The sequence below is a fragment of the Salvelinus fontinalis genome, chromosome 24, assembly GCF_029448725.1.
Source record: "Salvelinus fontinalis isolate EN_2023a chromosome 24, ASM2944872v1, whole genome shotgun sequence".
NCBI lineage: Eukaryota > Metazoa > Chordata > Actinopteri > Salmoniformes > Salmonidae > Salvelinus > Salvelinus fontinalis.
The window spans coordinates 13,824,073-13,849,850 of NC_074688.1; the positions used below are offsets into that span (position 1 = coordinate 13,824,073).

A 25,778-nucleotide genomic window follows, 5' to 3' on the forward strand; every position below is an offset into this window, starting at 1 on the left:
GGAGAGAGACTAGTACAGGTAGGTTATGTTGTTTTTACCTGTTAATTACTGCTTTCCTTAGGAAAGCAGAAATAGCATGGCTGTGAGAGGAGGTTTATTTCAACACCAAGGCAATCTGATAGTGTGGACACAGTGAGAGAACAGGGGACATTGAGGTTCCAGTGGAAATGAAACAGTGCCCTGAGGTTCTTTATGCTAAAACCAATGTTAAGGAACAACTTGTATGCACACACACACAGAGTCTCACACACGCATACTGTGCTGCTGTACAAAAAGGCATCACAAACACACAGTCTCACAAACACGTACTATGCAGTACCGCACAAACAGACATCACTAATAACGCAAAGACTTACATTAACACACACTAGACCTAGATGTTTGGGATTGTGATTTATTGGTTGTGTGTGCGAGTTAGTTTGATGAGGAGTTTCTGCACGCGGTCAGACATACACACATAGTCTATGATAAGTAGAAGTGGTGGTGGGCCTTAGATTATGTCCACGGTGGCTGTCCTCAGCATTGGACTAGCACAGCTGGGCCACACATTCTTTAAAATCACTTCATGACGGATTTACAATGTATGCTGTTCCTCATTAACTTGATTAGTGTGGTGCTCCCTTGTAGTGTGTGTGTGTGTGTGTGTGTGTGTGTGTGTGTGTGTGTGTGTGTGTGTGTGTGTGTGTGTGTGTGTGTGTGTGTGTGTGTGTGTGTGTGTGTGTGTGTGTGTGTATGTGTGTTTGTAATTAGAGTGCACCTATATGGTGTGTATACGTGTGTCTTTCAAAGAGTAATCAATTTCTTTGTGTGTATAAGTGAGTGTGATTGCATATGTGATTGTGTTTGTGTGTGTGTGTGTGTGTTTGTGTGTACAAAACCTTAGGAGCACTTGCTCTTTCCATGACACAGACTGACCAGGTGAATCCAGGTGAAAGCTATGATCCCTCATTGATCTCACCTGTTAAATCCACTTCAATCAGTGTAGATGAAGGGGAGGAGACAGGTTAAAGAAGGATTTTTAAGCCGTGGAATTTTTAAGTCAGAGAGTGAATGGGCAAGCTGAAGTATTGACGTGCCGTTGAACCGGGTATGGTAGTAGGTACCAGGGACACCAGTTTGAGTGTGTCAAGAACTTCTAAGCTGCTCGGTTTTTCATGCTCAACAGTTTCCCAAGTGTATCAAGAATTGCCCACCACCCAAAGGACAACCGCCAACTTGACACAACTGTGGGAAGCATTGGAGTCAACAATGGACCAGCATCCCTGTGGAACACTTTTGAACCCTATTAGAGTCCATGCTCCAGTGAATTGAGCTGGTTCTGAGGTCAAACGGGGGTGCAACTCAATATTAGGGAGGTGTTCCGAATGTTTTGTACACTCACTGTGTGTGTGTGTGTGTGTGTGTGTGTGTGTGTGTGTGTGTGTGTGTGTGTGTGTGTGTGTGTGTGTGTGTGTGTGTGTGTGTGTGTGTGTGTGTGTGTGTGTGTGTGTGTGTGTGTGTATGTCTGTGTCTGTGTGTGTCTGTGTGTGTGTCTGTGTGTGTGTCTGTGTCTCTGTGTGTGTGTGTCTGTGTCTGTGTCTGTGTCTGTGTGTGTGTGTCTGTGTGTGTGTGTGTGTGTGTGTGTGTGTGTGTGTGTGTGTGTGTGTGTGTGTGTGTCTGTGTGTGTCTGTGTGTGTGTCTGTGTGTGTGTCTGTGTCTCTGTGTGTGTGTGTCTGTGTCTGTGTCTGTGTCTCTGTGTGTGTGTCTGTGTGTGTGTGTGTGTGTGTGTGTGTGTGTGTGTGTGTGTGTGTGTGTGTGTGTGTGTGTGTGTGTGTGTGTGTGTGTGTGTGTGTGTGTGTGTGTGTGTGTGTGTGTGTGTGTGTGCGTGCGTTTCTTTACTAGCTTAGCGGCTTAGAATTGGAACCCAGTCAGTGTATTGTTGGTTGAGAAGGGTTGAGGGTTCTGGGTTCCTGTCTCCTAACCCTCCTTGTACCTCCTGGTTGATTGGTAGCCCTCCTCTCGTCCCCTGTAAGGGGGGTTAATACCTGTCTAACTGGAGTTAAGCACACTCAATCATTACATACACCATGATTAGAATCACTGCTGCCTGATTATGATACACTCTAGTCATTACTGTTCAACAGTTCCCGCTTGGACTGTTTCCCAAATGGCATATTATTCACTATATAAGGCCAGAGGGCTCTGGTCAAAAGTAGCGCACTATATAGGGAATAGGGTGCCATTTGGGGATCAGCCAGGGTTGAGAGTGTGAACAGCCTGCTAACCTGCCTCTTATCACCCCCCTCTCTCCATCCTCCATTTAATACAATCTCTTTTATTTTCTGACTCATCCTTTTCCTCCCACTTCGCTCATTCTCCCTCTTCCTCTCCCTCTCTCATTCGCTCCTTCGTTCTCCCCTTCCCCCACTCTGCCAGTCTCGGTGAAAACAGTTAGCAGCTGTCGGGGATCACAAGGAGACTGTACCGTTAGCCCTCCAGGCATGAACGAAATACACACACATGCTACTCACACACGCACACACACACACACACACACACACACACACACACACACATACACACACACACACCAAGCACACACACTCACGCATGCATGCATCCGCACACACATATACACACACAAACAAACACACACACAATCAGCAAATATCTACTGGGAAGCCTGGCACAGAGTAGGTAGAGGTGACAGTACAGGGAAAAGGGTAACTATTAGCGTCAGTCATTGCAGTGAACCTCTGCGTGTGGGCAGTTTGTCAATTCATACCTTCATATCACAGAACATACACACTCAGGTTTTTATGCGTGAGAGTGTGTCTGAAATTCCGCACTTATGGCGTTCCCCTCTACATCTCACACTGCATGGAGACTGTGTGAGCTTGTTGGTGTTTATGTCTGTGTTTCTGTCTCACCTGGTGTGTGTCCACCTACTACACACAGGCGCTCAGTATCTACCTGTAAGCTTGTCTCCTTTCCTGTGTGTGTGTGTGTGTGTGTGTGTGTGTGTGTGTGTGTGTGTGTGTGTGTGTGTGTGTGTGTGTGTGTGTGTGTGTGTGTGTGTGTGTGTGTGTGTGTGTGTGTGTGTGTGTGTGTGTGTGTGTGTGTGTGTGTGTGTGTGTGTGCGGCAGTGACAGTGACAGTGACAGTGACAGGGAGCTGTGGCTTGTGTAATGGATGAAACAAATTAGAATAATAGTGGTAACACTGACATGTTACAGAGCACAGCTATGTGAAGGGATGGGGGAAGATATTTTATCTCTCTCTCTCAATAGTACAAAAGAGAAAATAAATCAACTTAAATATGGGTTGTATTTACAATGGTGTTTGTTCTTCACTGGTTGCCCTTTTCTTGTGGCAACAGGTCACAAATGTTGCAGCTGTGATGGCACACTGTGGTATTTCACCCAATGGAAACGGGCGTTTATCAAAATTGGGTTTGTTTTCCAATTCTTTGTTGGTCTGTGTAATCTGAGGGAAATATGTGTCTCTAATATGGTCATACATTTGGCAGGAGGTTAGGAAGTGCAGCTCAGTTTCCACCTCATTTTGTGGGCAGTGTGCTCATAGCCTGTCTTCTCAGGAGAGCCAGGTCTGACCACAGCGGCCTTTCTCAATAGCAAGGCTATGCTCACTGAGTCTGTACATAGTCAAAGCTTTCCTTAAGTTTGGGTCAGTCACAGTGGTCAGGTATTCTGCCACTGTGTACTCTCTGTTTAGGGTCAAATAGCATTTTAGTTTGCTCTGTTTTTTTGTAAATTCTTTCCAATGTCTCAAGTGTTTGTGAACAGAGCTCCAGGAACAGCTTGCTTAGGGGACTCTTCTTCAGGTTCATCTCTCTGTAGGTGATGGCTTTGTTATGGAAGGTTTGAGAAAGCTCTTCCTTTTAAGTGGTTGTAGAATTGAACGTCTCTTTTCTGGATTTTGATATTTAGCAGGTATCGGCCTAATTCTGCTCTGCATGCATTATTTGGTGTTTTACGTTGTACATAGAGGATATTTTTGCAGAATTCTGCATGCAAAGTCTCAATTTGGTGTTTGTCCCATTTTGTGAATTCTTTGTTGGTGAGCGGACCCCAGACCTCACAACCATAAGGGTAATGGGTTCTATAACTGATTCAAGTATTTTTAGCCAGATCCTAATTGGTATGTCGAATTTGATGTTCTTTTTGATGGCATAGAAGGCCTTTCTTGCCTTGTCTCTCAAATCGTTCACAGCTTTGTGGAAGTTACCTGTGGTGCTGATGTTTAGGCCGAGGTATATATCGTTTTTTGTGTGTTCAAGGGAAACGGTGTCTAGAGGGAATTTGTATTTGTGGTCCTGGCAACTGGACCTTTTTTGGAACACCATTATTTTTTACTTACTGAGATTTACTGTCAGGGTCCAGGTCTGACAGAATCTGCACAGAAGATCTAGTTGCCCTCCTTTGTTGGAGACAGAATCACCAGATCATCAGCAAACAGTAGACATTTGACTTCAGATTCTAGTAGGGTGAGGCCGGATGGTGCAGACTGTTCTAGTGCCCTCGGCAATTCGTTGATATATATGTTGAAGAGGGTTGGGCTTAAGCTGCATCCCTGTCTCACCCAACGGCCTTGTGGAAAGAAATATGTGTGTTTTTCGACCAGTTTTAACCGCACACTTGTTGTTTGTGTACATGGCTTGTAGAACGTTGTATGTTTTCCCCCAACACCACTTTCCATCAATTTGTATAGCAGACCCTCGTGCCAAATTGAGTCAAAAGATTTTTGGCAATTTACAAAGCATGAGAAGACTTTGCCTTTGTTTTTTTTGTTTTTGTTTTCAATTAGGGTGTGCAGGGTGAATACGTGGTCTGTCGTACGGTAATTTGGTAAAAAGCCAATTTGACATTTGCTCAATACACTGTTTTCACTGAGGAAATGTATGAGTCTACTGTTAATGATAATGCAGAGGATTTTCCCAAGGTTGCTGTTGACGCATATCCCAAGGTAGTTATTGGGGTCAAATTTGTCTCCACTTTTGTGGATTGGGGTGATCGGTCCTTGGTTCCAAATACTGGGGAAGATGCCTGAGCTAAGATGTTAAAGATGGAGATGTTAAAGAGTTTAAGTACAGACAATTGGAATTTGTGGTCTGTATATTTTATCATTTCATTGAGTATGCCATCAACACCAGAGGCCTTTTTGGGTTGGAGGGTTTGTATTTTGTCCTGTAGTTCATTCAATGTAATTAGAGAATCCAATGGGCTCTGGTAGTCTTTAATATTTGATTTTAAGATTTTGTATTTCATCATGCATATGTTTTTGATGTTTGTTCTTTGTTATAGGGCCAAACTCTCTCTCTGTCTCTCTTCAAACTCTCACATGTACAGTGGGGGTTGTCTGACAGATGGAGATATTTAGGAGATGTAGAAAGTAAGATTGTAGTAGTTCAGTACAGGTCCATTGACAGAGGCTGGGTTAGTTCAGTACAGGTCCATTGACAGAGGCTGGGTTAGTTCAGTACAGGTCCATTGACAGAGGCTGGGTTAGTTCAGTACAGGTCCATTGACAGAGGCTGGGTTAGTTCAGTACAGGTCCATTGACAGAGGATGGGTTAGTTCAGTACAGGTCCATTGACAGAGGCTGGGTTAGTTCAGTACAGGTCCATTGACAGAGGCTGGGTTAGTTCAGTACAGGTCCATTGACAGAGGCTGGGTTAGTTCAGTACAGGTCCATTGACAGAGGCTGGGTTAGTTCAGTACAGGTCCATTGACAGAGGCTGGGTTAGTTCAGTACAGGTCCATTGACAGAGGCTGGGTTAGTTCAGTACAGGTCCATTGACAGAGGCTGGGTTAGTTTAGTACAGGTTCATTGACAGAGGCTGGGTTAGTTCAGTACAGGTCCATTGACAGAGGCTGGGTTAGTTCAGTACAGGTCCATTGACAGAGGCTGGGTTAGTTCAGTACAGGTCCATTGACAGAGGCTGGGTTAGTTCAGTACAGGTCCATTGACAGAGGCTGGGTTAGTTCAGTACAGGTCAATTGACAGAGGCTGGGTTAGTTCAGTACAGGTCCATTGACAGAGGCTGGGTTAGTTCAGTACAGGTCCATTGACAGAGGCTGGGTTAGTTCAGTACAGGTCCATTGACAGAGGCTGGGTTAGGTCTATCATCTGAAAGCACATCAGTGGTTCATTCGAATACAGTCTTTGAGGTTAGATCCTGATTAGATTATTATTTTATGTGATGTCATAATAATAACTAGGAACTAGGAACCGGGAGCTGACACCAGGAACACACACACACACGCACGCACGCACGCACGCACGCACGCACGCACGCACGCACGCACGCACGCACGCACGCACGCACGCACACACACACACACACACACACACACACACACACACACACACACACACACACACACACACTCACACTCACACTCACACTCACACTCACTCTCATAGAGCTCTCCTATTATAACATTATAGGGTTGGACCAGAGCCCAGAGTGGGAGACCTTTACTGGTGTTGACTTACAGAAACACCTGGCATGTTTACCCTCACAGTGGGTGGTTGAGAGCGAGGGAACAAGGAAAAGAAGGGGAGGAGTGGGGGAATGAGAAGGGGAGGAGTGAGGCAGAGGACAGGTAGTGCAGGAAGAAGGGAGAGTCCAATTAAACCTCAACAGGTTTCCCTCTTTATGTTATCTGCTCTGGAGAAGAAAAAAATACGTGAAGGCTTGCCAAGTAAATTCTGCACCTTGTTTTCTTGCCACAGCGTAATCTCGATCATCAGTGGAAAACTTTTACGGTGAAGTGCTCGTCTTGTGAGAGGTTCTGAAACGTTAGTCAACGTGAAAATGTACTTTTATGGCAATAAATATCCGTTAAAATGTACTGTCATGGCAGTTTAATAGACCTCTATATAAATGCAGTTGTTATACTGGAAACCTTCTATGAAGTCGACAGGGAAAACCACTGTTCTTTTGTACAACATTTTCATGTCAGTTAAAGGAATGTTTTTATGACAGTAGGTATCGATATCAATAAAGTTGTTCCAGTATATTACAGTATTACTGTAAAGCTTTATGATGTCAGCAATGAAACCCATAGCTCTTCTGTAAGTGGGCCAGAATTAGCATACCCCCACATAGTTCTGGAAGGGCCTGGCACCCTGACACCTCTTTGCCACCTCTAACTTCCTGACCTTGAAGGGTCTGTAAATAACGGTGCGTGCTCTGCTCCCTTCATTCAGAAGGCTGTGCCTCTCAGGACCGGTTGTAGTGTTGCTTTCAAGGGACTATCACCTTGTCACATAGAATAGGTGTGAGGGTGGTAATGATTCAGCTGTTTGAGTCTGTTCTGTGACTATGGTGTTTCTCTGTGCAGTAGAGAGTTCTGAAGATTATTTTGTGTTTGTGTGTGTGTGTACTCGCTTGCATGCGTACATTTGTGTGAGTGAGTGTGTGTGTGTGTGTGTGTGTGTGTGTGTGTGTGTGTGTGTGTGTGTGTGTGTGTGTGTGTGTGTGTGTGTGTGTGTGTGTGTGTGTGTGTGTGTGTGGGTGTGTGTGTGTGTGTGTGTGTGTGTGTGTGTGTGTGTGTGTGTGTGTGTGTGTGTGTGTGTGTGTGTGTCTGTGTGTATTCATGTGGGACAGCAAGAGAGAGCATTTTCTTATGTGTTCTGTCCTAATTTCCCTGTCACACGACCCTAACTCTAATGCACACAACACGTCAATACTCAAAGCCAATTATCACTTTCCTCTGCTGGTCATTGATTCAGACAGGATCTCAGCCTCTTTCTATTAGGAGCTCAAGCCACTGCTAACCGGAGAGCAGGTGAACAAGGACAAGTGGAAATCATCACCCCGTCCTAAAGTATGACAACAGGAAAACAAGGAACTGGGAAGATGCAGAATGAGATTTCACACTTAAAGGTCCAAAGCAACCGTTTTTGTCTCAATATGAAATCCTTTCTGGGTAACAATAAAAGTACCCTACTGTGATTTTTTTCAATTAAAATAGCTTTTTAGCAAAGAGACATTTCACGAGCATTTTGCTTGGACTATCTGGGAGTGATCTGAGTAGGGAGGGGAAAAGTAAAAACTAGCTGTTATTGGTAGAAAGGTTTAGAACTCTCTTTCTTATTGGTCTATTAACTAATTTACCGCCTGGTGATGTCAACAGGAAGGAGGCAGGCTAAAACACTATCCAACCAAAAAAGCCTGACATTTCAGGCAGTCTTTTCAAACATCTCTTACATTAAAAAGGCATCATCATAATTTTCAAAATTTCACAGTATTATTCCAACTAGGGCTGTGGGGGTCATGAAATTTCGTCAGCCGGTGATTGTCAAGCAAGTAACTGCCGGTCTCACGGTAATTGACCAATAATTAACATAAACACATTTAGCAGCTCCTGGCTTCCATGTGGGCTGCACTAGTTAATTTAGCAGACAAGATTTGCTTAGATTTCCGTGGCATTATTTTATAGTAGGAATAATACAATTGAACATATTGGAATAAAATAAAAAGGACATTTGCATGATGTGACTCTAAGGATGATTTGAAAAAAGTTGCATGAAAAGTTGCATTGCTCAGACTCACGCACAGGCTCAAGCACCTGATAATGCCTCGAATGTCCCGGTGGCATCCCCTTTGTTGTGGCCATAATGCCCCCTAAAAAAAACATGCCTTTGGCGGCCAGTGGCCTTTGTGCCCATGGGCTGAATATAATCATTAAAATTCCATTCTCCCAGCACTCACATGGCTCTCTGTCACGTGATCGGGTCTTTTTTCACAGGCTACAAGTGAAGACGAATGCAACCGCACGCGCCCTTATCCAAGACATTGGAAGAACTGCCCACATTTACTTTTCGTCAGTCAACAAGATGAGTAGACCTAGTTACTTTTATGCCAGCCAGGTAGGCTATACTTCTGTTGTAAAGAGAAGCAATGTGCTTAATATTAGGAAAGTTGAGAAATAAATATAGTAGTATTAATATAGTAGGCCTAGCCTATAGAAAGCTGATGGGATCCTTCTGTTTTTAAAAGAGGCCATCACTCTGTTATGTCACACAATGGCATAGCCTATAGAAATGTTGCTCAACATGAGCTCATGGGCTCTCATGAAGTGTTTGATTAGATTTTCCATTACATTTACATTGATGTCAGAGTGATTAGAGGGACAATAGATTGCTAAGTACCAGGCAGTTAGCTAGTTTGGTAGGCTACTAATGACCATCAGCATCATCAGAGCTTGGAGAAGCCTAATTACCGTGACTAAACGGTCACGTGGAATTTAACTGCCGTCATGACTCGTGACCGCTGGTGTGACGGTAATACGGTCACCGTAATAGCCCTAATTCCAACCTCATAGTGTGGAAATATATATATAAAACACGGGAAAATCCCGTTTTTGACTGCTCTGTGCCTTTAAAACTGTCTCATGATGAGTTAATTTTCGATACACAGCACATGGTTTCCTCTTAGACAAGAGTGCCCATCCCTGTTCCTGGAGCGCTACCGTCCTGTAGGTTTAACCTAGCACACCTGATTCAAACAATTAGCAGGTTGATAAGAGGAATCAGGTTAGTAATACCCGAGGTTGGAGCGAAAAATTACAGGAGTGTAGCTCTCCAGGAACAGGGCAACCCTGTTCTAACATCCATGGTTGTATTCACTAGGCTGGAGGGGTGCGTGTACAGTTCCGGGGTCAGTGAAAGATCATTTTGATATGAATCATCTGTTTTGGCTCTGGCATTAATGCAGTTATCCTGTGATTGTGTGGTCCGATGTCCATCCTCCTCCCAGCAGTTTCCTGTGCTGAAAGTAATCAGTCCAGTAATACAACTGGATAGAAGGTTGTATGTACACTGTATCTCCGTGTACGTTGGGATCTGGAGATGAGGCAAGGGGATATTATGTTAGCATCAGGTGGTTTTCATTTCATTTATGTGTGTGTGTGTGTGTGTGTGTGTGTGTGTGTGTGTGTGTGTGTCCTGTATAGAAATGCTGACTGCTAGACTACCCAGAATGCCATCGGCGGTGGCAGCGGTCTGCTTCTTTCCTTTGAGATCTGGGCCCACATTCATTTCGCATCTCAGAGTAGGAGTGCTGATCTAGGATCAGGAGTTTTGCTTTTTTTAATCTTAGTGAATAATAATACATGGACGGGGGGGACCTGATCCTAGATCAGCAATCCTTATCTGAGACGCTTTATGAATACAAGCCCCTGGAGTCCACAGCACTGCTCTTCTTATTGAGTGGGATTCCGTACTGAGAGAAAGTGTCTCTTTAAGAGGTCATTATCTCAGCAAGGTTTGGCCAATCAAAGTGTTTACACAGTGTTCTACAATTGATTTCTTCCTCTTTCAATTTGGTGGCTCTGATGTTGTTGCTGCGGCAGTAATTATTTTCCCAGCTTCATTCAGGTTTCATTTGGGAGAACAAATCAATCCCTCGCAGTATACCCCCCACTCTCTAAAACTCTGCCAGGAAGGTGTGTGTGTGTGTACGTGTGTTCCTCAGCCATTCCGTTGACTGGCTGGGCTCCACTCTCCTTTGACCCCTGTATCTATAAATAGCCTGTATATCCATCGAACCCACTGGGCAAAAACTGGTTGAATCAATGTTGTTTCTACGTCATTTCAAGCAAGAAATTCAATGTGACGATGTTGAATCAACGCGGAAAACTAATTGGATTTGCAAAAAAGTCATCCACATTAGGGAATTTAGTCTTTTTTTCACCCAACTTTTAACCTAAGTCCAATGACAGGGTGACGTTTTTGGTTTATTTCGTGTTGAATTCACGTTAGTTGTCAACCAAATGTAAATCAAAACTAGACGTTGATCTGACATCTGTGCCCAGTGGGGAGTAAGTCCCAGCAGGAAACAGGAAGTAGCCTGTTACCTGGGTGTCTATGGGATTCCATATGGCTTATGAGCAATTGGCCCCCCTGTAGCTTGCCTAGCTACTGGTCCCCTCAGGCTACTTGTCCCCTATGTGTAAACAGTATATGGTTCCTTGTAGGCTACTGCCCCCCCAGTGAATAGGTAAGGGGCCTTCAATGTGCCACTGGGCTTATTGACTCCCATTAACCCTTTGTGGAGGCCACTAATCCTTGTTAGGCCATTGCTCCCCTATACTGGATGAAATAAAGGGTCCTGATTGGCTACTGCCACCATAGTGTACTAACATTATAGAGGTCTATGATTAGCTACTGACTCCCCTGTGGCCAGTGCTGAGGTAAGGGGTCCTTCAATGGGCCATTAGCCACACACTGGGAGCCATGAGCCATAGAACGCAGCCCTTTCAACACCTCACACTCTGACGTTCATTGCATTACGCCATTGGTCTGTGTCTGACTGTCCGTGGCGCTGGGCTGCCTGTCTGGTCTGCTAGCATGGGAGGAACAAGCACATCTATCCTCTCTGCTATTTTTACACAGGGCAGGTCTGCAATTGATTCAGCGCTGTTGTCAGATGTGACGGTGCATCATTGACACATCATTGACACATCATTCACACATACTCTGCCATGGTCCTGATTGATGCGGCTCTGTATGCCAGCTATGTCTGCCACTAATCGTCAAGACTTTGACTAATTGGATTAGGTGTGCCAGTTTAGGGTTTAAACAAAAAAATGTGAAATGTCTGGAGGGGCCCGAAGAGAGGGTTAGGAAAAGCTGCTCTGATGGACGGGCTGCACCTGATTCCTCTCAGCCCTGATGTCCTGCTGGCAGATTCATGTATTTCCTTGTCTCTGTTTTTCGCTGTCTAATAGGCCATTAAATATTAAGTTCGTTAGAGGAACGATTGGGCCTCTGCAATGGTAGGTCTGGAACATCATCAACTTCATTATTGAGTTTCGTAACAAATATCTGTATCGGGCTGGAAAGAGAACGTCACAATTAGGGGGGTAATTGGCAGCGAGGGACTGTTGTCCTCCCTCCCTCCCTCCCTCCCTCCCTCCCTCCCTCCCTCCCTCCCTCCCTCCCTCCTGGGCCATGTCTCTTTCCCCTGTGTGCACTCTCTCTCTCTCTCTACCCCCCCTCTCTCGCTCCCTCCCCCTCTCCCCCCCCCCCCCCCTCTCCTGTTTATGTGTTGATACTAGCTGAGGCAGGTACAGTACACTGTGTGCAGTGCCTGTCATCTCTCCAGGGTGTAATCAATATGTGAAACATGGAGGCATATTGGCGTGACATTAGGTAAACATGATTGCGGTGCAGATGTAATTAGTATTGAATCGGGTCCAATTAAAAAAACTAAAGAAGGAGTTGGGTGGTGATTGTGAAACATAGGAGAGTTAGGCTGGACAATGAAGGGTTTTTATTGTGAAATACAAGATAGGAGACATATCTTATAGGTCATGTCATTATCTCCATTTACTATTGAATATAATACTTTGAGTCCACACACTTTTATTTATTAATTTGGTTTGACTGGTTTGTGTGTGCGTTCGTTCGTTTGTGTGTGTGTGTGTGTGTGTGTGTGTGTGCGTTCGTTCGTTTGTGTGTGTGTGTGGTTGTCAAAGTGTTACAGCTCATACACCTCTAGCTTTAACCTTCCCATTCACTATCCGGCCTATTGTCCCCTTTCCACTCTGTTGCTCCCCCTTGTTCTATGTTTCATCTCTCTCTCTCTTTTCCCTCTCTCTTTTCCCTCTGTTTTCCTTTGTCATGCTGCGTCTCCCTCCTTCGATCCACCCCTCCCGGAGAGAGAGAGCCATTCACGGTGACGCAGGAGCTGTTTCATTAGACAGGCAGCAAGGATAGACTACGCCACCACTGTCTCTCACACACAGACTGTCTCACACACAGACTGTCTCTCACACACAGACTGTCTCTCACACAGACTGTCTCACACACACAGACTGTCTCACACACAGACTGTCTCTCACACACAGACTGTCTCACACACAGACTGTCTCTCACACACAGACTGTCTCACACACAGACTGTCTCACACACAGACTGTCTCTCACACACAGACTGTCTCTCACACACAGACTGTCTCACACACAGACTGTCTCTCACACACAGACTGTCTCACACACAGACTGTCTCACACACAGACTGTCTCTCACACAGACTGTCTCTCACACAGACTGTCTCACACACAGACTGTCTCTCACACAGACTGTCTCACACACAGACTGTCTCTCACACACAGACTGTCTCTCCCACACAGACTGTCTCTCACACACAGACTGTCTCTCACACAGACTGTCTCACACACAGACTGTCTCACACACAGACTGTCTCACACACAGACTGTCTCTCACACAGACTGTCTCTCACACAGACTGTCTCTCACACAGACTGTCTCTCAAACAGACTGTCTCACACACAGACTGTCTCACACACAGACTGTCTCTCACACAGACTGTCTCTCACACAGACTGTCTCACACACAGACTGTCACACACACAGACTGTCACACACACAGACTGTCTCTCACACAGACTGTCTCACACACAGACTGTCACACACACAGACTGTCACACACACAGACTGTCTCTCACACACAGACTGTCTCTCACACACAGACTGTCTCTCACACAGACTGTCTCTCACACAGACTGTCTCACACACAGACTGTTTCACACACAGACTGTCTCACACACAGACTGTCTCACACACAGACTGTTTCACACACAGACTGTTTCACACACAGACTGTCTCACACACAGACTGTCACACACACAGACTGTCTCACACACAGACTGTTTCACACACAGACTGTCTCTCACACAGACTTTCTCACACACAGACTGTCTCTCACACAGACTGTCTCACACACAGACTGTGTCTGTCTGGGACCAACACCAGTTTGTTTGTGTGTGTGTGTGTGTGTGTGTGTGTGTGTGTGTGTGTGTGTGTGTGTGTGTGTGTGTGTGTGTGTGTGTGTGTGTGTGTGTGTGTGTGTATGTGTGTCTGCGTATGTACTGTATGTGTGTGTTGAGACTTGGCTGTTATTAAAGCTAAGCCCAGACAGCAGTGGCCAGCACCAGGGGCAAGGGTCTGAACAAAGTTTTCCACTCAGGTCAGCTCTGAGCTACAAACACGTAGAGTCTGGGAATGGACATTTTCTAATAATAAGTTTCTCTTGAGCTGTAGCAGTTGCTATGTACAATCTGTGTATCTCCATCAACTGCGTAAACGGGGGAAGGAAGCCAACTTCTCCTGCTTGTACTTGTACTCTGTTTAGTTTGTGTCCACCATTGGCTCAGTGTTAACCGCGAGCGACAGCTAGAGACAGTGCTACATTGTGTTGGTACTTAGTGCTGGCCCTATGGAAAGTATTGGAGAAGCCTGGGGTGGCTGGGCTGTCAATGGAAGGGGAAGTCTGGGGCATGACCACTTGTTTCCAGCACTCTGCAAGCCAGGCCATGTGCTTATACTAACAACTCACAGAACGAAGGGTCGAGAGAAAGAGAGAAGGAGCCGGAGCCGTTCTTTGCAGCATGTTTCTCTTTCAGAATGGAAAGATCAGCAGTCAAAGGCAGTCAAGTGTTCTCTTGTTTCCTTTGAACACTGTGACGTGAGCATGCTACTTTCACACACGGAAGCTATTACATTATCCAATGGAGAGACGGCTGCGTTAGTCCCCAAATATCAGAGAAAGAAGTTGCATGTTGGTCTCCTTGTTCCACTTCCTGTGAAGCAGATGGAGTTACAGTACTGCGTGTTAAGTATCTCTCTGATATTGATATCCATTATTGATATTAGGTAGAATTTTCTCCTGCAATCCTTTAGCCTTTTGATGATGTTGTCATTGTGCTTTTGAGGTTTTTCATCTGATCGAGTTTCTTCTGGTATTGATATTGATTGTTGATATTAGGGAAGAATGTCCTGCAAACCTTTTGCATGTGTTGTTATCTTAATTCTATATTATTTTTGACCATTTATTTTAGCTGCTAGCTAAGGAATGGCGCCAGAGGGGATGTCTGCCGTTTTACGGTCCCCTAACCAATTGTGCTATTTTGTGTGTTTTTTCGCGTTGTTTGTAACTTATTTTGTACATAATGTTTCTGTCACAGTCTCTTATGACCTAAAAGAGCTTCTGGATATCAGAGCAGCAATTACTCACCTCGTACTGGACAAAGATTTTTTCTTTAACGAGTCGGATGCGAAGGATTTACTGCTGATACAGGACCAGGCCCAAATCCCTGTCATTCGCATGAAGAAGAGACGCCTATACAGGGGACGCAGATCCGGGTGCCTTGTGAGAATTTGTCGGCGAGTGGGTAACCTGCCTCTACCATCCGTCCTATTGGCCAATGTGCAATCACTGGAGAATAAACTGGATGAGCTCCGTTCGAGATTATCCTATCAACGGGACATTAAAAACTGTAATATCTTATGTTTCACCGAGTCATGGCTGAATGACAACATGGATAACATACAGTTTGCTGGGTTTTCCGCACATCACAAGACAGAATAGCTACCTCCGACAAGACGAGGGGTAGTGGTCTGTGTCTATTAGTCAACAACAGCTGGTGTGCGAGTGTCTAATATTAAAGAAGTCTAAAGATTTTTCTCGCCTGAGGTAGAGTATCTCATGATAAGTTGTAGACCACACCATTTCCAGGAGAGTTTTCATCTATATTTTTATAAGCTGTCTTTTTGCCACCACAAACCGATGCTGGTGCTAAGACCGCACTCAACGAGCTGTATAAGGCCATACGCAAACAAGAAAATACTCATCCAGAGGCGGCGCTCCTAGTGGCCGGGGACTTTAATGTAGAAAAACTTAAATCTGTTTTACATAATTTCTACCAGCATGTCACATGTGCAACCAGAGTAAAAAAACTGTAGACCACCTTTACTCCACACACAGAGATGCGTACAAAGCTCTCCCTTGCCATCAATTTGGAAAACCACTGGACTCTTGTAATGGGTGCGTGTTGGTGGTGTAACGGATGTGAAATGGCTAGCCAGTTAGCGGTGGTGCGAGCTAGCAGCCTTTCAGTCGGTTACGTCACTTGCTCTGAAACCTAGAAGTAGTGGTTCCCCTTGCTCTGCAAGGGCCGCGGCCTTTGTGGAGCGATGGGTAACGATGCTTCGTGGGCGACCGTTGTTGATGTGTGCAGAGGGTTCCTGGGTCGGGGCGAGGGGACGCCGTAAAGTTATACTGTTTCATTGATGCTGTTGACCCGGATCACTGGTTGCTGCGGAAAAGGAGGAGGTCGAAAGGGTGGTGAGTGTAACGGATGTGAAATGGCTAGCCAGTTAGCGGTGGTGCGAGCTAGCAGCCTTTCAGTTGGTTACGTCACTTGCTCTGAAACCTAGAAGTAGTGGTTCCCCTTGCTCTGCAAGGGCCGCAGCTTTTGTGGAGCGATGGGTAACGACGCTTCGTGGGTGACTGTTGTTGATGTGTGCAGAGGGTCCCTGGTTCGCGCCCGTGTCGGGGCGAGGGGACGGTTTAAAGTTATACTGTTACAGTGGCAGGGAAGTCAGGCGCAGGAGATCGAACTTGGTATAAACGGAGTCATTTAATAAGTGCTGACCAAACTCCAAAACCAAAATATATAAAATAACAAAAGTGTGTACAGAACATGTTGCACACCAACACATACTAGCACAATCACATACAATATAACAATCTCCGACAAGGACATGAGGGGAAACAGAGGGTTAAATACACAGCATGTAATTTATGGGATTGAAACCAGGTGTGAAGGAAGACAAGACAAAACCAATGGAAAATGAAAAATGGATCAGTGATGGCTAGAAGGTCGGTGATGTCGACCGCCGAACACCACCCGAACAAGGAGAGGGACCGACTTCGGCGGAAGTCGTGACAGTACCCCCCCCCTGATGCGCGGCTCCAGCAGCGCGTCGCCACCGACCTCGGGGACGACCCAGGGGGTGAGGCGCAGGGCGATCCGGATGGAGACGATGGAAATCTTGCAGCATAGAAGGATCCAACACGTCCTCCACCGGAATCCAGCATCTCTCCTCCGGACCATACCCCTCCCAGTCCACGAGGTACTGAAGGCCCCTCGCCCGACGTCTCGAATCCAGTATGGAACGAACAGAGTACGCCGGGGCCCCCTCGATGTCCAGAGGGGGCGGAGGAACCTCCCGCACCTCAGACTCCTGGAGCGGGCCAGCCACCACCGGCCTGAGGAGAGACACATGGAACGGGGGGTTAATGCGGTAATCGGCGGGAAGCTGTATCCTGTAACATACCTCGTTCACTCTCCTCAGGACTTTAAATGGCCCCACAAACCGCGGACCCAGCTTCCGACAGGGCAGGCGGAGGGGCAGGTTTCGGGTCGAGAGCCAGACCCCGGTGTTCGCACCGCGGTGACGGTCTGCGCCAACTTTCTGGCGCAGTACGGCGCGCTGAAATGGACATGGGCGGCCTCCCAAAGCGTCAATACAGGGATAAGATTGAATCCTACTACACCGCTCTGACGCTCATTGGATGTGGCAGGGCTTGCAAACTATTACGGACTATAAAGGGAAGCCCAGCCGCAAGCTGCCCAGTGACACGAGCCTACCAGCCGAGCTAAACTACTTCTGTGTGCACTTCGAGGCAAGCAACACTGAAGCATGCATTAGAGAATCAGCTGTTCCAGACTACTGTGTGATCACGCTCTCCGTAGCCAATGTGAGTAAGACCAGGTCAACATTCACAAGGCCGCAGGGCCAGACGGATTACCAGGACGTGTACTCAGAGCATGCGCTGACCAATTGGCAAGTGTCTTCACTGACATTTTCAACCTGTCCCTGACCGAGTCTGTAATACCTACATGTTTCAAGCAGACCACCATAGTCCATGTGCCCAAGAACACCAAGGTAACTTGCTTAAATGACTACCGATCTGTAGCACTCACGTCGGTAGCTATGAAGTGCTTTGAAAGGCTGGTCACTGCTCACATCAACACCGTCATCCCAGAAACCTACTCCAATTCGCATACCGCCCCAACAGATCCACAGATGACGCAATCTCTATTGCACTCCACACTGCCCTTTCCCACTTGGACAAAAGGAACACCTACGCGAAAATGCTGTTCATTCACTACAGCTCAGCGTTCAACACCATAGTGCCCTTAAAGTTCATCACTGAGCTAAGGACCCTGGGTCTAAATGCCTCTCTCTACAACTGGATCCTGGACTTCCTGACAGGCCACCCCCCAGGTTGTAAGGGTAGGCAACAACACATCTGCAATGCTGATCCTGAACATGGGGGCCCCTCAGGGGTGTGTGCTTAATCCCCTTCTGTACTCACTGTTCACCCACAACTGCGTGGCCAAGCACTATTCCAACACCATCCTTAAGTTTGCCAACGACACGACGGGGGTAGGCCTGATCACCAACAATGATGAGAAGAGCCTATAGGGAGGAGGTCAGAGACCGGTCAGTGTGGTACCAAGACAACAACGTCTCCCTCAACGTGAACAAGACAAAGGAGATGATCGTGGACTACAGGAAAAGGAGGGTCGAGCATGCGCCCATTCTCATTCTCATCGATGGGGCTGTATTGTAGCAGGTTGAGAGTTTCAAGTTCATTAGTGTCCACATCACCAACAAACTATCATAGTCCAAACACACCAAGACAGTCGTGAAGAGGGCATGACAATGCCTATTCCCAATCAGGAGACTGAGAAGATTTGGCATGGGTCCTCAGATCCTTAAAAAGTTCTACAGCTGCACCATCGAGAGCATCCTGACAGGTTGCATCAATTCCTGGTATGGCAACTGCTCGGCATCTGACCACAAGGCACTACTACATCACTGGGGCCAAGCTTCCTGCCATCCATGACCTCTATACCAGGCGGTGTCAGCCAAAGACTCCATTCACCCTAGTCATAGACTGTTCTCTCTGCTACCACACAGCAAGCGGTACTGGAGCACCAAGTCTAGGTCCAAGAGGCTTCTAAGCAGCTTCTACCCCCAAGGCATAACACTGCTGAACAGCTAATCAAACGGCTTCACTGACTATTTGCATTGACCCCCCCTTTTTTTACACTGCTGCTACTCGCTGTTTATTATCTATGCATAGTCACTTTACCCCTACCTACATGTACACATTACCTAAATTACCTTGACTAACCTGTACCCCCTGTATATATTGCCTTGTTATTGTTATTTTATTGTGTTATTAGTTTGTTTAGTAAATATTTTCTAAACTCTTATTTTTCTTAAAACTGTATTGTTGGTTAATAAGGGCTTGTAAGTAAGCATTTCACAGTAAGGTCTGTTGTATTCGGCGCATGTGAGAAATACAATTTGATTTGATTTAATTTAACTATAAACAGTTGGAATATAACCGACGGCAATAAACTAAATGAGTGTGGTCTCTCCAGTCCACAGTCCACAGCTGGGCCACACTGACTTGACACACGAGAGGGGGAAAAAACTATGGATGAAAGAAAGAGGCTGGGAATGAAATCCTGTGTTCGATAACTGACTAAATAACTCTGTCAAGAGAATGTGACTAATTGGCAACCTGTTGCACTGTGTGTCTCGCCTCTCACGTCCACCTCTGAATCCCCACTGGCCCTCCTTATAAATGAACCTCTTAACGTGTGATCATTCTCCTGGAAGGAGACCCCGGCCCCCTGGAGGCCCCTGGGGGCCTCTCAACAACCATGTTGAGAGAGAGAGAGAGACAGAGAGAGAGATTTTACATCTAGGCTCTGTGGTGGGCCAGCCTTGGAGGCAGTACGGGACAGACAGAGACAGACACACAGGCAGAGGGGTCTTGGTTTTCAGCCAGTCACGGTTCCTTGGCGTCTGATTGATAGATCTCCGTTACAAGCCCCGCAAACTCACTGGATACCCACTACTTCAGTTGGCTTCTACACCTGCATTGCTTGCTGTTTGGGGTTTTAGGCTGGGTTTCTGTACAGCACTTTGAGATATCAGCTGATGTAAGAAGGGCTATATAAATACATTTGATTTGATTTGATATGTTGAAGACCTAGTCTTTAGTCTATGAGCCAGACAGCTTCTCTTTCCTTCTAGGAGTTTGAGTAGGGTTTGGGCTTTTTCCTGACCACATGAATGCAGCAGTAACTCTGGGCTCACGTTATATACATGGACTATAACTAGGCTTGACCCTACCAGCTGCTGCACAGTCTAAGGAAATGATATTTCTCACATCTACCTCCCACCCTAGTGTACGTAGTGAAGTAGGGTGATCTGTGATGCAGCATCTGTCCTCGGTACTATCATTGTGCCTCTGCATCCTCTGCATGCGACATCATGATGCCTTATTATGATATCTTCTGTTGTGTTTGATGTGTTCCAGGAAGCAGGAACTGCTGACCATCTCCAACGTGCCCTTGGGAGATTGCCCCCCATCGCCCCCCCGCACAGCGCCGCCCACCATGAAGGTAGGACACGTACCACCTCATGCCCGTCGCATTTACACCACTTTCACACTACAGAGCAGAGTTGAACCGAGCCAGGCTGGCATGGTTACCCATCCACCATAGTTGCTGGAACCGTGCTGGAAAAGACAGTGTGGTAAGTAAATACCCAAGTGAGCACGGTATTGTTTGGCTCTGTGCAATAGTGTGAAAAACTGAAAATGGTGTCAGTGCACTGTAAAAGGAATAGTGTTGATGACGCATAGTGAGTCAGCTCTATGAGGCCTGGGTGGGCTTCATTCACTGTTCATAGAGGGTAACTCTTTAGAGGTCATAGTAGAGACTAGAGAGAGGCAGAGGGAGCTGCCAGATTCAATAAGATCTAACACTTGTCTTTCTGTGGACTATTTTAATGTAGGGCCGTTATTTATATATATATATATATGTATGTTTATATATGTATAAATATAGACAGTACCAGTCAAAAGTTTTGACACACCTACTCAGTCCAGAGTTTTTCTTTATTTGTGCTATTTTCTACATTATAGAATAAAATTGAAGATGTCAAAACTATGAAATAACACATATGGAATCATGTAATAACCAATAAAGTGTTAATCAAATCAAAATATGTTTTATATTTGAGATTCTTCAAAGTAGCCACCCTTTGACAGCTTTGCATTCTCTCAACCAGCTTCACGAGGTAGTCACCTGGAATGCATTTCAATTAACAGGTGTAGCTTGTTAAAAGTACATTTGTGTAATTTCTTTCCTTCTTATTGCGTTTGAGCCAATTAGTTGTGTTGTGACAAGGTAGGGGTGGTATACAGAAGCTAGCCCTATTTGGTAAAACACCAAGTCCATATTATGGCAAGAACAGCTCAAATAAGCAAAGAGAAACGACAGTCCATCATTACTTTATGATAGGAAGGTCAGTCAATCCGTAAATGTCCAAGAACTTTGAAAATTTCTTCAAGTGCAGTCGCAAACACCATTAAGCGTTGTGATGAAACTGGCTCTCATGAGGATCGCCACAGGAAAGGTAGACCCAGAGTTACCTCTGCTGCAGAGGATAAGTTCTTTCGATTTTTGTTGCATCACCTTGAAGCAGGCTGGCCCCCCTTCTCTAGTCTGCAAGGAGAAGGGCGAGAGATAAACACGGAAGTGGGAGAGAAGAGGAAAGAGGGAGTTAAGTAATAGAAAGTGTAGCATACAGAGAAATAGAAAGAGAGAAATAAGTAAAGAGTGAAGTAGGGGAGGGAGAATCAGTATGAAACAGAGATGGGGAGTTAAATCATTATCTATACTGTATCCTATAGTGTACATACATGATGAGGCTATTACTATGCATAGTACCTCTTCTATTGATTAATGTACTGCACTGTTGAGGGTCCCTGTACACAAGCATTTTGCTGCACCTTTTATACCTGCTGTCAATTGTGTACATAACAAATACGATTTGATTTGATTTGGGATTATTCATAGTCAATCCCTTGATCAGTCATTAACATAGTGTGATGATACTGACTGGGTTTTTAAAGGCAATCAACAACTTCTCTCATAGCAAACGGCCTATGCAGCATCCATGCTAGTCGGAATTTTTTTTTTCTAGTTTCAAAATGGACTAAAAAGTGTAAATAGGATAATTTGGTTTTTCAAGTCAGTCTCGTCCAAACCTGAGTTTTGTAATTGAGTTCAGCATGACTTACTTGAGGGTTGGGTTTTGATTTCAACGATGCTCATTTGACCATTGACACGAGATAGACATCTGCGGTGATTACGCTCTATCCAATCCTACCGCAGATCACACACACGCTACAGTGAGACAGACCTGCCCATCAGAGCAGCAGATCTGACTTTGTTTGCACAAGACAACACCTTGTGCATTTTTTTACCTGAGAAATACTGCACCAAACAACTTAGCCGGATGTAAAATTACACAATAAATATTTTTGAAAATCTTAAATGAATTCTGACTACTTTGAGGAGGTCATAATTGTTCCTATGGTGTCTCATGGGGGACAAACATCAGTAACTGCCACATCGAACCACACCCTCAAGACTGAAGTCTAGTTTTTCTTAATGAGCAGTAGAGAAAGAAAGAATCTCTGCGTTCAGACGCTCTTTAAAGGTCCGGTACGTAGCTTTGTGGGCTGACCCGACAAATTCACATACTAGGAGGGCCCAAGGTGAGACCCAGATGCAGATGGTCTTAGATGTTTATTAATCCAAAAAGGGGTAGGCAAGAGAATGGTTGTGTACAGGCAAAAGGTCAAAATCAGTTCAGAGTCCAGTAGGTACCAAAGGGCGGGCAGGCTCGAGGTCAGGTCAGGGCAGGCATAAATAATAAATGATAAATACACTGGGGAAAATAAGCAACACCTGGAGGGGGTGGAGACAATCACAAGGTCAGGTGAAACAGATCAGGGTGTCACACATACAATGTGAATTATAGATCTGTGGATCTATTCTATGTGCACTATTTCTATGTTTACTGATACAATGACATCATCTGGTTGTAAGGACATCATTTGCACCCAATTCAGCGCGCTGGAGTTGTGCTACTCACTGCTAGTAGCTGGTATGGCATAGCTTGTTTGCTGTTGTTCCAGACATCTCTAGTAGTATAGTGAAGTGGCCAGGCTGAAACTTCTCTGATAGAGTACTTCACACGTGTGTTTGTGTGCGTGTGTGCACACACACAGACATTTCATAATGTAATGAGTCATTTTGTAAGGAACCCCTTCCGAGTCTCCAGGCTTCCTTATTCTAAGACAAAAAGAAAGTGTGTAAACAGCCGATTGAAAATGTGAATGTTCCTTTTCCTGAACCAGAGGATTCAAATGAAAAGAGTTGAAAGAGGATGAGATGAAATGTGAGTAAACACACAGGCAGGACCTGTTCCACTTAGTCAATGAACAACAGGACTTTCCTGTTTGTGGCTTTGAATGCCATAAGAGGAAGCTGAACATAGCAGAGAGCACTCATTTCTCACATTCTCCGAGGAGAAAATGAAGGACGAGGGAGGTTTTGTTTGAAGAAAGGGTTGTTGGAGGCAGAAATAAAGGAAATGAAGGTGTTGAAGACCAGGTTGTGAAAGAAAAGGAAGCCAGAGCGAGAGCTGTTTTTGTTGAATTAACAGTGGAAGTTTTTGTTCTAGTCCGACTGAGGAGCCAGAAGAGTTAAGTGAATATTGCAGTGTTGTGTTGTGGTACAGGAAGCCTTGATGACAGCGCACTCTAGTACTGTGTAACTGCTTCATTTGTTAAGAGGTGACAACTGGTACATTTGGTTGAGAGAACGTGTGATTGAAAGAGTGTTTGCAATTGGGGAAAAGTGTGTCTATGCTGTTGAGGGTAGAAGACACACACTGCGCACGCACGCACGCACGCACATACACTGCACTGTTGGAACTAGAAACGTAAACACTTCGCTGCACCTGCGATAATATCGGCCTATTTGTGCACACGACCAATCCAATTTGATTGGATTTGACACACACACACACACACACACACACACACACACACACACAGTCTGAGAACCCCTGTCAGAGGCACACAACACGCCACCCCCACCCGCCCCCTGCTGCTTTTCTCCCAGTGCCCAGAGTTGGAGTCAGCTGTGCAGGCAGGAGAGCAGTGGAGACTGGCCTCTCTGGTGCTCTGTGGTTCTGGTTCTATCTCCACCCAGGCTAGCGGAATGCTAACAGAATGCTAATGATGACTTACTGTAGCTGTTATCAGGGATCATTAGGAAGAGCTCCCATACTTTATTGTACATTATGGCTTACTGTCTGTCCAGCTAATTCCAATAGTTTAGTAGTTGAGTTACACATTACCTCTGCAGGAGGTTTAGTAATGCCGATATTTCTTATATGCGATAAGAGTTGAATTACCACCAGATAATAAGAGCTAGTATGACAGGTTTTACGTTCAAGTGTATTCAATGGTACGTCAATGGCGCATGTACATTCAAGACTTACCCCAGTGTTTTACCCAAAAGGTTCAGACTTTTCTGTTTCCAACTACGCGGGCCCGAACCCATGTCTCACTGGGCCATGGCTCTGGTGGACCTGCTCTCACTTGGGGACAAAGCCAGGCCGCTGGTACTTTCAGCTGGTGTTTACATAACAATGACTATCTGTGGACTTCTCACCTTCTCACCAAGCAACTGTTTTGATGATGCAGAGGTTGTGATTCTGCTTTTCACCAGTCTTCACTGTCAGCCCTAGCTATGAAAACCCAATTTCCCTAGTATAACATAAGGGTATATATTATACACTAGTGCAACACTCGTGTTACAGTCAAAAGGCAACGATAGTGCTGTGGCCTCTGGGTGAATATTGGTTACGTGCTGAGCGCCTGGAGACCGTGGTGTTAGAATCCTCCCAGCGTCAGTCCTTCCCTCTAATCTTGGTGTGGACAACGCAGGGCGCAGCAGGTTTCCCCGGGAGATAAGAGAGAGAGCGAGAGAGAGATGTTGCTGAGCTCCGCTTAGTCTCTGTGGAGGGCCAGGCAGTAAAGGGCAGAGAGAGAAAGAGAGAGAGCAAGACAGAGGGGAAGATATATATATATATATAGTGCATTGGGGAAAGTATTCAGACCCCTTAACTTTTTCCACATTTTGTTACGTTACAGCCTTTTTCTAAAATGTATTAAATTGTTTTTTTCCTCTCATCAATCTACACACAATACGTCACAATGACAAAGCAAAAACAGGTTTTTAGAAATGTTTACAGATATATAAAAAAAATGATATCACATTTACATAAGTATTCAGACCCTTTACTCAGTACTTTGTTGAAGCACCTTTGGCAGCGATTACAGCCTTGAGTCTTCTTGGGTATGATGCTACAAGCCTGGTACACCTGTATTTGGGGAGTTTCTTCAATTCTCTGCAGATTCTCTAAAGCTATGTCAAGTTGGATGGGGAGCGTTGCTGCACAGCAATTTTCAGGTCTCTCCAGACATGTTCGATCTGGTTCAAGTTCGGGTTCTGGCTGGGCCACTCAAGGACCTTCAGAGACTTGTCCCGATACCACTCCTGCATTGACTTGGCTGTGTGCTTAGGGTCGTTGTCCTGTTGGAAGGTGAACCTTCGCCTCAGTCTGAAGTCCTGAGCGCTCTGGAGCAGGTTTTCATCAAGGATCTCTCTTTACTTTGCTCCATTCATCTTTGCCTCAATCCTGACTAGTCTCCCAGTCCATGCAGCTGAAAAACATCCCCACAGCATGGTGTTGCCACCACCATACTTCACCGTAGGGATGGTGCCAGGTTTCCTCCAGACGTGACACTTGCACATCAGGCCAAAGAGTTCAATCTTGGTTTCATCAGACCAGAAAATCTTGTTTCTCATGATCTGAGAGTCTTTAGGTGCCTTTTGGCAAACTCCAAGCGGGCTGTCATGTGCGTTTTACTAAGGAGTGGCTTCCTTCTGGCCACTACCATAAAGGCCTGATTGGTGGAGTGCTGCAGAGATGGTTGTCCTTCT

The 25,778-nt window shown here is 45.5% G+C and overlaps 2 protein-coding genes across 11 annotated transcripts in view; one reads left to right on the top strand and one right to left on the bottom strand.

Moving 5' to 3' along the window:
* LOC129821982 (rap1 GTPase-activating protein 2-like) overlaps positions 1-25,778 on the top strand; it is a 92,027-nt gene that overhangs the window by 39,419 nt on the left and 26,830 nt on the right. For 4 of the 9 annotated variants that reach the window (XM_055879779.1, XM_055879781.1, XM_055879777.1 and 1 more), the window contains one exon: positions 20,225-20,309. In XM_055879779.1, the coding sequence (XP_055735754.1) occupies positions 20,225-20,309 (85 nt within the window). Of the gene's footprint in view, positions 1-20,224; positions 20,310-20,373; positions 20,443-22,914; positions 23,161-23,205; positions 23,467-25,778 lie in introns of those variants that run through there. The other 5 variants (XM_055879783.1, XM_055879784.1, XM_055879782.1 and 2 more) reach the window with 4 other exon arrangements.
* LOC129821984 (chromo domain-containing protein cec-1-like) lies at positions 16,207-24,791 on the bottom strand. 2 transcript variants are annotated; one of them, XM_055879788.1, is made up of 2 exons: positions 24,271-24,791; positions 16,207-17,086 (listed from the first exon to the last, which is right to left on the bottom strand). In XM_055879788.1, exons 1-2 carry the CDS (start codon positions 24,330-24,332, stop codon positions 16,690-16,692), a joined length of 459 nt encoding a protein of 152 aa, XP_055735763.1. In that variant the 5' UTR covers positions 24,333-24,791; the 3' UTR covers positions 16,207-16,689. The 2 variants fall into 2 exon arrangements, 1 of the variants encoding a protein (XP_055735763.1); XR_008754430.1 differs by lacking the exon at positions 16,207-17,086 and adding an exon at positions 20,784-21,416.